Source organism: Bubalus bubalis, chromosome 3, assembly GCF_019923935.1.
Source record: "Bubalus bubalis isolate 160015118507 breed Murrah chromosome 3, NDDB_SH_1, whole genome shotgun sequence".
Lineage (NCBI taxonomy): Eukaryota > Metazoa > Chordata > Mammalia > Artiodactyla > Bovidae > Bubalus > Bubalus bubalis.
Genome location: NC_059159.1, coordinates 172,482,616 through 172,496,996, shown reverse-complemented (window position 1 = coordinate 172,496,996; position 14,381 = coordinate 172,482,616). Strand labels below are relative to the sequence as shown.

Here is a 14,381-nt window from a genome sequence, read left to right as displayed (position 1 = left end):
TGGGCGGCGATTGGCTGGACCGCGGAGAGGGGGCGGGACTGTTGTCTGTGTCTAGGGGCTCCCGGGTCATCTCCGGGCATTCTTCGCAGTTCCACCTCGGGCTCCGGCGACTTCGACGCGGGAGTAGCGACTCTGGTTCAGGCAGCATGTCTGACAAGCGGCCAGCAGTGGACACCCAAGCTCGGCGGCTTCCTGACTCCTTCAAGGGTGAGCCCCGTGCCCCTGGCGAGGCCCGGTGGGGTCGCCCGCCGTCCCCTTCACCTCCTTTCGGGAAGAGCCCCAGCCCAAAGGCCCCAGGAATGTCTCCGAGGTTCCATAGCTGAGTGACCGTTGCTCACTACCGACGTTTCTGCCCGTTGTACGCGGAGAATGACGAACCCTACTTCCCAGGCTGGGGGGAAAGTTTTAGGGATGTTAGGGTGCAGAATGCACGCCCAGTGCCCCGCACAGCCGGGACGGGGCATCGAGGGCGTGTCTCCGGTGCCCACAGCCAGAGCAGGGACTCGCGTTATCCAGCGGCTGCCAGATGCCAGGCCCTGTGCCAGCGCTTTCCCCTCGTTATCTCGTGGCGTGCACGAGTAACTGGAGGCAGCGGCTGGTGGAGTCGGGGCCCAAATCTGCCCGCCACGCCCGGGGCGCGGGGGAAGTCGGCGTCTTCGCCCCACTCCCCTCCAGCCTTGGCATCCTTCCTGTATCTCTTTCCAGCTTCACTTTCCGCCTCACTCTGGCCCCTCCACTTTGCTTCCTTTGTTCTAGGAACATCGGCATCCTGGCTTTTGGCCCTCACTAGGAATTGTGAGTTCCCCCACCCTACCAGGGCCTTCCCAATCTTGAAGACAGAAATTGTGTGACTCAGTTTGTTCCCCTGTGAAGGGGCTAGCACTCTTGAGAGGGCTATCTCCTTGGGGGAGATGGGGGTGGTTCATAAAGAGATGCTGTAAACCTCTTGGGAGTACTGGTTCCCTCCCAGGGGTTCTTAGTGATCCAAAGGAATTCTTTCTAAGGACAGAATTTAAGACAGAATGACATAGTGAAAAATTTAGGGGGCTGGGTGGGCTTTTCCAGCACCCCACAAAGAACACTGTACTGCAGGGGTCCCCAGAACTCTGGGATTTAATGCCTGACGATCTGAGGTGGAGGTGATGTAATAATAATAGAAATAAAGCGTACAGTAAAGGTAATACACTTGAGTCATCCCGTCCACCCCTACCCCTGCCTCCACGGGTGGAAAAATTGTCTTCCAGGAAACTGGTCCTTGGTGCGAAAAAGGTTGAGGACCGCTGCACTGGACTCGTCAATTCTGATTATTTGTGATGACAGCCTTGTCCACTGATCTAACATGTCCCCATTTCCTTTTCCAGCAATCTTTGTCTTTAGTTCCATTCCAGGAACATCAGAAGAATTACAGAAATCTTAAATTGTCACTTTTTTGTACCTTGGAGAGTTATTTTCCCAAATCAGGAGTGTAGTAGAGAGGATATTCTTGAAGAATCTGATACTCAAGAGGCTGAATTACTTTGTCACACAGTTTATAAGAAATGGAGTCAGATTTTAAGTCTGGATTGTTGGCTGATCCTAAAACTTGCCAAAAATTGTGCAGCCTGCCTCTTTGATGGTCAGTTGTCTTTTTCTGGAAGGGAAGGTGGGCAGGATCCTTTCCTCTTCACCCTGAAATCCCAGTGGGAAAATAGAGGACCATGAGGACAATGTTAGAAGTTTGGTGACACTCTGGTAGGAAATCTGTGGAAGTTCTTTGGGAATAAACATGATCTTTGGGCTTAATGTGAGTTGTTTTTCGTGCTCACAGAACAGCATTCACTCTTTAAGTTCTTTTTCTTGATTCTGCACTTCACTACTTTTTAGACAGCAGTCTTTTTAAGAATCTAATGAAAACTGTGCACCTTTTCCTCTGAAAATCATACGTATAAACAAAATTTTGCCTGGGCTCTGTCCCCTTTTTTTTAAAAAAATGTAAGACTTAGAGATGTGACACTGATAGGAAAGCCAATATGAGAATTTATTAAATAGAATTCACCGAGCGCTTGCCGTATGCCAAACAGCCCAGATACTTTAAAAGCATTATCCAGTGCAGTCCTCTAACGTTCCACAAGGAGAATGTCATTCTCTATCCCTTTACAGCCAGGAAACTGAAGCTCAGAGTGGGAAAATCACCCACACCTGTGAACTAGGTTCAGCCTTGAACTGACTTTGCAAATCATTTTCCCCATCCTAGAGCTGTTTCCAGAAAGTGAAGGTGTTAGTCGCCGTTTGTGTGGTACTCTTTGCAACCCTATGGGCTGTAGCCTACTAGGCTTCTCTGTCCATGGAATTCTCCAGGCAAGAATACTGGGGTAGTCATTCTCTTACTCCAGGAGATCTTCCCAACCCGGGGATTGAGCGTCCAGAACCAGGGATTTAACCCAGGTTTCCTGCATTGCAGGCAGATTCTTTACTGGCTGAGCCATCAGGGAAGCCCTAGGGCTGTCTCTGAAATGCATACTCAGAAGGAGGAGCTTGTCAAGCATCAGTAGAGGCTGAGAGACCGCAAAGGAATCTAGCCTCAGTCAAGAACCCCTGGATAGGACAACTCCAGAGGGCTGCTCCAGAGAGAAGCAGTGGGATATAAAAGCCTAAACTGTCCCATTATGATTTTGCTGATAATTAGTCTTAGGAACATAAATATGACCAAACCCTCAGGCAAGACTAGTTTTTCTTTAAAGCCAGTGCGTTCACTTTGTAATGAAATAATGCAGGTGGGTTACAAAGAAATGCGTGATTATAATTAAGAGTCATGTCAACAGAATAAATCCCTTTGGGAGAATGCCTGAAAATAAGCAGAATCAGGGGACTGCTTTGTTTATTTCAGTTGTTACAGTCGATCAGATGGGGAGTACTTTGTAACTTATTTAATAATTAATCTGAGTTAAATCCATCAGTGGTCATAGATTAACTCAAGCGATGACAAGTCTGCAGAAGTTGGCATTTATGTCATTTTTCATAATTAAATAGCTTATTGGACCCACCTCATGGTGTAACTTGCACACTGTAAAAGACGAAGTCATTGATCACCTGGTCAACTTTGAAGAAAAAAAATTTTTAATGTTGATAAATATGATAAAGATTGGATTCAAAGTCTGTTTGGTAAGAAGATGTCAGAAAACACTTTGCTGAAAACTATTGTAACCAGAAAAAGTGAGCCCCTCTTCTCTGTTTCTGCCTGACAATCTGTGCCAGCCTCTATCATAATGTTTATTACACAGTAGTATAAATATAAATTATAATCACCTTTGTTAGACCAGGAGAGCTTCTGAAAGCAGAGGATTGTGTCCTTGATCACTGTAGTAAGTTCAGAACCAAGTGCCTAGTAGGTTTGCAAAAATATTTGTTGAAAGAAAAAGGAAGGAGTGAGATAAAGTTTACATTAATGGAGACATTTTCTGTTTACAGTTTGTTTTATTAAGTTTGTTACAACTCAAATGATTGATTTTAGGGTGTGGACTTGTTCCTCATACATGTCCTCATTACAGATAGACTATCTGGGTTTATGTTATCGATAAAGGGATTATAATTGTCAAAGTAATATATTGTACTTAATAAGGAATCTCCTTTGTTTATGAAAGTGTGGAAAGAGCAGTTAAAGGCACAGTAGAAAGAAGGAAGTGTGTGTCAGATCTCTGTTGACACACATCATTCTTCCATTCTTTTTGGACCTTGGTCTATACTCTGAGACTTGTAAAGACACCTGAACCCCAAACATTTGCCCTGACATTTCAGTAGCTTAGCCTTGAAGTTACTGGCAATAACAGGTCTGTCCTAAAATATCAGACAATGAAAATCGGATACCAGCCTTGCCTAGTTGTAAATATGCATGGATGGTAAGATTGTATAGATAGCAAAATGAGGGTGGAATCTAAAATTCAAAGATCTGAACTGAGACCTCAGTAGCATCACTTACCACCTGGGTCACCTGGGAAAGTCTCTCAATCTCCAGAGTCAGTTCCTCATCTAGATATTGAACATCATCTTACTGTACTATCTAGCTTCCAAAGTTTTGAGTATCAAATGAGAACATTTTTGTGAATGTACTTTTGAAACTTTAAAATGTAAATTACTAAGATATTATTTATTGGGGACAACAGAGTTAAAAAGTTAACAAGAGCTTAGTAATTATACAGGAAATTAAAATTTATGGACAAAAAGTGTGAAAGTCCAAGAAAGTTTAGGACTCTGACTTAAGTCCCCAAATGTGGTCTGTTTCTCCTCCAGGGACAGAATCCCCAAGCAGGTTGTTAGTCTTGCTGTTTCTCTATGGTGTGCAGGTCCCAGAAGGTAATTCACTTAATATAAAGTTTATTCCTATGTACTGTCAATAATTACCTTACAGTTCTGATCATAATAATGGCTACTATTTACTGAACACTTCCTAAGTGTCAGGCACTCTACATATTTTCGCATATGAGATAATAACTATTCTCTTCCCTCATTTAGTGAAAGTGAAGTTGCTCAGTCGTGTCCAACTCTTTGCAACCCCATGGACTGTAGCCCACCAGGCTCCTCCATCCATGGAATTTTCCAGGCAAGAGTACTGGAGTGGGCTGCCATTTCCTTCTCCAGAGGATCTTCCTGACTCAGGGATTGCACACAGGTCTCCCGCATTGCGGGCAGACACTTTAGCATCTGAGCCACCAGACTCTTTTAAAACTTTTCACTTTCCTAAGTGTCAGGCACTCTGCATATATTCTCATATGAGATAGTAACTATTCTCTTCCCTCATTTCACTTCCCTGGTGGCTCAGATGGTAAAGTATCTGCCTACAGTGTGGTTCAACCCCTGGGTCGGGAAGATCCCCCGGAGAAGGCAATGGCAACCCACTCCAGTATTCTTGCCTGGAAAATCCCATGGACGGAGGAGCCTGGTAGGCTGCAGTCCATGGGGTCGCAAAGAGTCAGACATGACTGAGCGACTTCACTTTCCCTCACTTTACTAATAAGAAAATTTAGCAGTAGAATGGAACTCTTAACAGCAAAACTCCAAGCTTTTAGCCACTGCTTAGCTACTCAACTTCAGTTGAAGAATTGGGAACCTTAAGAGCTAGTTCCCTTATGTTTCTGTTTTCCGTTTTTTAACTAAAATGATGTTGCCCTCCAAAGACTTTTATGAGAAAAACTCAATTATAGATACTTTAAAGGTCTTCCCTTGTGGCTCAGCTGGTAAAGAATCTGCCTGCAATGCGGGAGACCTGGGTTTGATCCCTGGGTTGAGAAGATCCCTGGGGAAGGTAAAAGCTACCCACTGCAGTATTCTGGCCTAGAGAATTCCATGGGCTGTGTAGTCCATGGGATCGCAAAGAATCTGAGCGACTTTCACTTTTCACATTCACTTAAGATGTCTAGGGCTTCTTCCCTGGTGGCTCAGACAGTAAAGAATCTGCCTGCAATGCAGGAGACTCAGGATCGATCCCTGGGCCGGGAAGATGCCCTGGAAAAGGGAATGGCTATCCACTCCAGTATTCTTGCCTGGAGAATCCCATGGACAGAGACCTGGTGGGCTGCAGTCCATGGAGTCACAGAGTCGAACACAACTGAGTAACTAACACTTAAGATGTCCAAGTGAAAGAGCTAGGGGGAAAAGAACTGAAGAAGTATAAGGGTTTTGTTCTATTTAATATATTTCAGGCTCAGTCTAAATTTAATTAAGAACATCAATCTTTCCAGACATGGGTCATATTCAGTCCATACCATCCCTGAATTCTCTAACCTCATGGGTGTAAAGGGCTGATTTTAAAAAGAGAAAAAGGAAAGAAAACATTTGGGGAAAGCAGTATGACCACTGCTTTGGGACAGAGGATGATTCTGAATTGTGTGTGTGTGGTTGTTGTTGTTTAAATAACACTGGTTTATAAGTTTCATGAGTAAAACAACATTGTATTTCTACTTCTATCTACCTCTCCTATTACCTGCTCACCACCAAAAATTGATGAACTGTATTCTGGGATCCTATATATGGACATGTAACTTCCATTTATCTTCTGTAATAGTCAGCCTTTTCGTCTCCTCCCCACAGAACAGCAGAATCTGGAAATGCCCCAGAGGTCCAGTCATTAGGACTCCTAGCTCTTAGTGTTCAAAGGCCCAGGCTCAGTTCCTGGTCAGGGAACTAAGATCCCACAAGCTGCATGGCACAGCCCCCAAAACAACAAAAAAACAAAAACAGTAGACTCATGCAACTCACGCAGCAGCGGTTTACTTAACAAACGCTTGAGCACCTGCTGCGTGCTAGGTGTCCTGCGTGACAGCTCACGCGCTCTCCACACTGACCCTCTGAGGGGGTGCTCTTTTTAGCCCTCTCTTTAGATGGTTGGACGAAAGCACAGAGTTAAGACACTTGCAGAGAACACACAGCTGATAAGCAGCAGAGCCAACTGTGAAGCCACGGTGCTGTACTATTTTAACAAGGCCAAAAGTCGGGAAAAGACAGACATCGAGTAAGATAGTTACAAATGTGATAAATGGTATTTAGAGATGGTGAAGTGCTATAGATTTGCAGAGGGGGTCCTTTTAAAGACTCAGGTGTTCAAATTTGAAATTACTGATGATACTCTCACCTATTTTTTCTCCTCTTTTATGGCTAGAAATACTCAAATGAAGGAAAGCTGCAGAAAATCCTCAAGATGCTTGGGAAATAAAATACTTATACTTATTTAATTTGTGTATTCTTTTTGAGCTAAGCACAGCATTCCCTTTATTTCTTTTTTTTTTTAATTGAAAATATTCCCTAAAGGACTAGTCTGTTTCCTTGCTTCTCACGGTAAACAAACTTGGGGCTTTATGACTCCGCTTGCGTAGCGCGCCATCAGCGCTGGTTCTTTGAGGCTAGTGTGTGTGGGTTTATGACAGGGAGGGGAGTTAGTCTTTGGTCCTGATTTTAACTTGCTACCATCTGGCCTGTGGCCAGTCCAGCCCAGAGAATAATTTCTTCCCTAGAGGTTCAAGGATAAGGGCGTTCAAAGAACCATCAACCATGCCTAATTAAAATAATCATTTGAAAGATGGATTATAGAGTGCTTTTGTTTGCTTTCAAAGCTTCTGCCCAGTGAATTGCAAGTTGCAGTCATCAGTCGAGTAAATGCCATCATTTTCTCAACAGATATTTGTTGATACCCTACTGTGTGCTAATCTGCCTCCTTCTCCCCGCTCTACCTGTTTTCATCTTTCTCTCTGTAGGATGCTGCCTTCACTTTTGTTGTTTCTCTTCCTTCCTCCATTTCTCTTATTTGCCTTTTCTTCTGTTGTTTCCTTCCCTTCTGTGTCTCCTAAAATCCCAGTCAATTGAAGAACACAGTTATTTAAAATTTTGATTAATTGAAGACACATTTACATTCACATATTTTATCTGCCCTTTGCTTGTTTGCTTGCCCTTGAGTTCTTATTTAGCAGATCTTTCAAAGACCCTGTTTCAAAACAATATAAGGGAAGAGAAACTGGTTCTGTGGAAAATATACCCTTATTTGAAAAGTTGGAAGAAGGAGCCAATGTCTTATTTAACTTACGATTTCCTCTTCCTCAAATAGATGAATATGATGTAGAATAGGAATGGGTCGTATGCCCATGGACCAAATCTGGCTGACCGCCTGCTTTTGTCAGCCCCACAAGCTGAGAATAGTTTTTAATACTTATACATTTTTTTAAAAAGAGGAAGATCTGAAAATTATATGGAACTCAGATTTTAGCGTTCATAAATTACACGTTCCTGGAGCTCAGCCTTGTTTCCTCATGTATGTGTAGTTTGTGGCTTCTTCCGTGTAGTATTCACTGGTTGTAACAGACTTTATGGCCAATAAAGCCTTGTGTTTATTCTCTGGCCGTTTACAGGAAAAGTTTGCCACACCTTGACTTTGAATCTGCAGTGAGGCGAAAAAGAACACCTGTATGCTGACTAAATATGCTTTTAAGAAAAACTCAAAAAATGCCAAGACCTTTCATTTTGACCTACTGTTACCCCTTAAAACTTGCTGTTAGAACCAGATAACATGTTTTTGAGACTAAATTAGCCAGGCTATCTTTCATGACCCAAGCAACACTGTTCTTGGCAATTTCTGATATGAAGTATTTCACCTGCATTCTGGGAAGGAGGAAGGAAAAAGTCATGCTTTCAGTGTTCTCTCTCTCTTAGTCGCTAAGTCATATCCGACGCTTGCGACCCCATGGACTGTAGCCTGCTAGGCTCCTCTGTCCGTGGGATTCTCCAGACAAGAATACTGGAGTGGGTTGCCATTTCCTTCTCCAGCTTTCAACGTTGGTATTTCGGTATTCGCTGCCACACCTCTTCTTTCTGTGTGAGTAATGTGTATGACTAAGTCAGATTTTCAGATATGCCAGAAGGTATTTACTTGAAGAGGAAATCCAGTATCTTTTGAACTTTAGAACAGAGTCACAATAGTAAACAGAATTGATCATTTCACATAATTTCTGGTGGTGACAAATTTAATCCACCTTAAGGAAGCTGGCCGACACAGGTCACGACCGGCATCAGCGCTCTGATATCATGCATGTCATGATGGAAGCTGGCCGACACGGGTCATGATCGGCATCAGCGCTCTGATATCATGCATGTCATGATGGAAACTGGCTGACATGGGTCATGATCGGCATCAGTGCTCTGATATCATGCATGTCACGATGGAAACTGGCTGACATGGGTCATGATCGGCATCAGCGCTCTGATATCATGCATGTCATGATGGAAACTGGCTGACACGGGTCATGACCAGCATCAGCGCTCTGATAGCATGCATGTCACGATGGAAACTGGCTGACATGGGTCATGATCGGCATCAGTGCTCTGATAGCATGCATGTCACGATCTTGAAAAGACTGTTTTGCTCCTTGTCTGGAAGCCAACCCAACAACAATTGCTCTACAAGTTGGTTTTGTTCTTTTTTTTTTTCTCATTTGTTTCATGGTTTGGTTTTGTTTTTTTCTTTTGTCTCTTCCCAGAAAGTTTTTTTCTTTAGTACTCTGGTACTCTGAGAGGAATATTTTATGCCTACTTTACAGATTTTTATAAATATGAGAAATAATGTATATAAGAAGTTAGCTTGTGGCTGACATGTAATAGGCATTCAATAAATGTTATTATTAGTATTTATAAAAGATACCTCCAGAATGAGAGAAATTTAAGAATTGTGTAATTTCATCTTTTCAGCAAAATTAGTTTACACTATGAAGATGTATAGAAGCTTTACTACAAGTATATTCAAAACAACTGAGTTTCTAATTGAGAAAACTGGACACAGCCTAAAGGTTCATCATATGAAACAATGGAATATTATAATAATAAAGGATATTGAATTGCATCCTTTTAATAATAAAGGATATTTATTTAATAATAAAGGATATTAATAAAGGATAATAAAGGATAAATAATAATAAAGGAAAGGATATTAATAATAATAAAGGATATTTCCTGATATGAAAAGATGTCCACAGTATACAGGAGGAAAACAGATTTTAAATTATTACATATACCACTATATCATTTTGGGGAAAAGAGAAAAAAACAGGACAAAAATTTACAGGACATATATATCAGTTCAGTTGCTCAGTCGTGTCCGACTCTTCATGACCCCATGAATCGCAGCACACAAGGCCTCCCTTTCCATCACCAACTCCTGGAGTTCACTCAGACTCACGTCCATTGAGTCAGTGATGCCATCCAGCCATCTAATCCTCTGTTGTCCCCTTCTCCTCCTGCCCCCAATCCCTCCCAGCATCAGAGTCTTTTCCAATGAGTCAACTCTTCGCATGAGGTGGCCAAAGTACTGGAGTTTCAGCTTCAGCATCATTCCCTCCAAAGAAATCCCAGGGCTGATCTCCTTCAGAATGGACTGGTTGAATATATATATAGCAAGGCAGAAAATAATCACCATCTAGAGATAATGAAAGTATAGATCACTTTTTTCTTCCTCTGTTCTGAACTATAAGTTTGATATAGTGATAATATCTTGCTTTTAAAATAAAAAAAGAAAGTAAGATTTTTTTAAATGTGTGCAAGTTTCTTGGAAGAAAGCCTAATTGGAATGCTCAATTAAAAAATGTTAATGTATGGGCTTATATCTATTTTCAAAACCTTGCTTGGTCAAAAATTTATTCTAACACAGTTTTCAGGAAAGAGTTTTATAGTAAAAGAAAAAAAAATACTCTAAACCGGGCAAAGTAGTGTTTACAACCGCTTATGATGGGGTCCCTGATCTTTACAATCGTTCCTATCCAGCAATATCAACAGGTATATCAACCAAAATATCTCAGAGATACCTATTACTCGTTATTTGTCTTTTAACCTCATAAAGGTAGGAGGGAGGATCCAGTCCTCAAGGTAATGAATGGGAGTCTTGGAGGAAATGAATGTCCTACAATTTGGGGGGAGTTACTAAGGATTTCTTTTCCCCTTGACTTGTAGTAACTGTAGATGATTAAGGGTTCAATTACAGCCTGGTGGAGTTTAAACCTCACCTTTCTAAGGAATGTGATTTTATACATCTTTTAAAGCTATAACCAGGTGGGGAAGAGTTTCAGGGTGAAACAGTGCTGATTCCCCAGTGTGTGTGCTCAAATTATTTCTAACTGAGTTGAAAAGTGAAAGACCAAGCCCAGTTTTCTGAAAATCCACTTAATTTCTTCTTCCTCTTGATTGGCAGTCAAATCCCCTGTACTCATCTGGTATTAATAATTCATTCATAAATGAGCTTCCTGAAGGTCTTTGACTCTCCAGGCCTAGCCAGTCAGGCACAAAGTGAGGGGAAAATTAAGTAGTTTCAGAGGTTTTTACCAAGAAGGGGAAAGGTGCCTGCTGCTACGTGCTGCTAAGTTGCTTCAGTCGTGTCCGACTCTGTGTGACCCCATAGATGGCAGCCCACCAGGCTCTGCCGCCGTCCCTGGGATTCTCCAGGCAAGAACACTGGAGCAGGCTGCCATTTCCTTTTCCAATGTGTGAAAGTGAAGTCACTCAGTCGTGTCTGACTCTTTGCGACCCCATGGACTGCAGCCTACCAGGCTTCTCCGTCCATGGGATTTTCCAGGCGAGAGTACTGGAGTGGGGTGCCATCGCCTTCTCCGATTTTTTTCCCATTATTTGTGGTGGAAATTGAACACTTGAATAAAATAGGAGAGTGACAGAAAACTGTCATCTGTGTTTATTGAGCAATATTGCCTCAATCCTGGGAGGCCAGTCTGATTATTCAAGACACAAAGGTTCAGAGAGGTAAAGACCACACAAGTAAGAAGTCACAGAGTTGAAACTGGAAATTCATCTTACAATGGATACAAATGCATAAAGAAATTATACATCCAGCAGGTAAGCTAAGAAGTATTTTATATCCTCTCTCTGGGAGATAACTGTGCTAGACATTGAAAACATAAACATAAACATAAAAAAGAAACAGCCCTGCCTTCAGGGTGTTTCTCGTCTAGGATGTGGAGGACACGGAGCTTTGCCTGGAGTAAGGGAATCTTGGAGCAGTGTTTGAGAAAGTACCAGACGCTGTCAGATAAGTTTTGGTGGCCCATCTATTCCTTGTTTGGAATTCCTTTCACTTTGGAAACCTAGGCCTGAGTCTGGCAATGAGCCTTGAGGCTGTCTTTTGCTATAAATAGCCACAACTGGAATTAAGAGGACTTCCTCTGTAAGAATATGAGATTTCATTCTCAGAACTTCTACCATGCTTTTCCAGTTTGGAGTTTGTCTTGAGGAGTGCTCCAAACACAACAGCTTCTTTAATAAGGATTTTAAAATCATTATTATACAGAGGCAAAGGGTCAAAGAGTGAGTTGATTTATAACATGGGCTTTGGAGTGAGATGATCTATATTTGAAGCCCAAGTCCTCCATTGTGTGTGACCTCGGGAAAAATGTTTTTTCAGTGACTTCATTGGTATGGTAGTTCAATTCAGTTCAGTTTAGTCACTCAGTTGTGTCCGACTCTTTGCGACTCCATGAATCGCAGCACACCAGGCCTCCCTGTCCATCACCAACTCCTGAAGTTCACTCAAACTCACGTCCATTGAGTCGGTGATGCCATCCAGCCATCTCATCCTCTGTCGTCCCCTTTTCCTCCTGCCCCCAATCCCTCCCAGCATCAGAGTCTTTTCCAATGAGTCAACTCTTTGCATGAGGTGGCCAAAGTACTGGAGTTTCAGCTTTAGCATCAGTCCTTCCAAAGAAATCCCAGGGCTGATCTCCTTTAGGATGGACTGGTTGGATCTCCTTGCAGTCCAAGGGACTCTCAAGAGTCTTCTCCAACACCACAGTTCAAAATCATCAATTCTTTGGCGCTCAGCTTTCTTCACAGTCCAACTATCACATGACCACTGGAAAAATCATAGCCTTGACTAGCCGGACCTTTGTTGGCAAAGTAATGTCTCTGCTTTTCAATATGTTATCTAGGTTGGTCATAACTTTCCTTCCAAGGAGTAAGTGTCTTTTAATTTCATGGCTGCAGTCACCATCTGCAGTGACTTTGGAGCCCCCAAAAATAAAGTCTGACACTGTTTCCACTGTTTCCCATCTATTTCCTATGAAGTGATAGGACTAGATGCCATGATCTTCGTTTTCTGAATGTTGAGCTTTAAGCCAACTTTTTCACTCTTCTCTTTCACTTTTATCAAGAGGCTCTTTAGTTCCTCTTCAGTTTCTGCCATAAGGGTGATTTATCTGCATATCTGAGGTTATTGATATTTCTCCCAGAAATCTTGGTTCCAGCTTGTGCTTCCAGCCCAGCGTTTCTCATGATATACTCTGCATATAAGTTAAATAAGCAGGGTAACAGTATACAGCCTTGATGTACTCCTTTTCCTATTTGGAACCAGTCTGTTGTTCCATGTCCAGTTCTGTTGCTTCCTAACCTGCATGTAGGTTTCTCAAGAGGCAGGTCAGATGGTCTGGTATTCCCATCTGTTTCAGAAGTTTCCACAGTTTATTGTGATGCACACAGTCAAAGGCTTTGGCATACTCAATAAGCAGAAGTAGATGTTTTTCTGGAACTCTCTTGCTTTTTCGATGATCCAGCAGATGTTGGCAATTTGATCTCTGGTTCCTCTGCCTTTTCTAAAACCAGCTTGAACATCTGGAAGTTCATGGTTCACATATTGCTGAAGCCTGGCTTGGAGAATTTTAAGCATTACTTTACTAGCATGTGAGATGAGTGCAATTGTGGGGTAGTTTGAGCATTCTTTGGCATTGCCTTTCTTTGGGATTGGAATGAAAACTGACCTTTTCCAGTCCTGTGGCCACTGCTGAGTTTTTCAGATTTGCTGGCATATTGAGTGCAGCACTTTCACAGCATCATCTTTCAGGATTTGAAATAGCTCAACTGGACTTCCATCACCTCCACTAGCTTTGTTCGTAGTGATGCTTTCTAAGGCCCACTTGACTTCACATTCCAGGATGTGAATGGTATGGTAAAGTGGAATTAAAAACACCTAACTTCCCAGGGACTTTGTAAGGAGTAAATGAGATACATGTCTAAAGTAATTCAACACAGTGCAGGAAGTATAACAAGCCGCCTAAAAAGGCTGCTGTGATTCGTATCTGCTACGACAGCACCTGACCGGACTTCTCTCCACACGTGGCGTGTGGCCTTGCTTGAAATCTCTCAGTGAATGTGTCCATGCCCCTCAAAGAGATAACTTAGAAGCCTCCAGGGTTAACTTAGATCACTTGTAGAACATTTACCTCACACTATGACACAGGATCAAAAAACTACAAAGTCACATATAACCACAGGACTCATGTAGGGACTTGCCTGGCCATTCTTAAGACTCCACGGTTCCACTGCAGGAAGCACAGGTTTGGTCCCTGGTTGGGAAGATCCCACGCGGCATGGCCAAAACCAAACCAGACCCAAGTACTCATGTATATTTCTCATCTTTCATCTTAGGTTTTGGAGCACTTGACCTGGATGCTCACATATGTCTGTCTTTTCTCTGTTCTTGCTGCCGTCTAAATCCCTCCTCTGATCTAAGGAATCACCCATGCCTGGCCTACCTCTTCCTCTCTGGCCCCCTCTCTCCCTCTCATTATTAAAACAGCTCCTGGAAAGACCAGCCTTCCATGCTTGAAAAGAACAGGGATCTATCCCTGAGCCTATTCAGGCCCTCTGTCCCCCACTGAAAGGAAACCAAGAACCAGGAAGACAGCAGATACAGAGAGTAGGAAGCAGCTCAGGAAGAGCAGGGGGATTTCCAGGATGGCAGTGAGAGGCAAGCAGAGGGAGACCGAGAATCGGTCCAGACACGGCTCCGAGCTGCTTCCTCAGTGGGCGAAATGGGTAGAATACCTGAGCCTGCGCAAAGGAGGTGCAGACAACTGAAGAGAGTGGAATCGTTA

General features: G+C 42.8%; 1 protein-coding gene across 1 annotated transcript in view; it reads left to right on the top strand.

The window, feature by feature from the left end:
- Positions 1 to 56: 56 nt before the first annotated feature.
- STOM (stomatin) overlaps positions 57 to 14,381 on the top strand; it is a 33,774-nt gene continuing 19,449 nt past the window's right edge. The window contains exon 1 of the mRNA XM_006054152.3: positions 57 to 207. Within this exon, the coding sequence (XP_006054214.1) occupies positions 147 to 207 (61 nt within the window). The 5' untranslated portion in view covers positions 57 to 146. The remainder of the gene's footprint in view (positions 208 to 14,381) is intronic.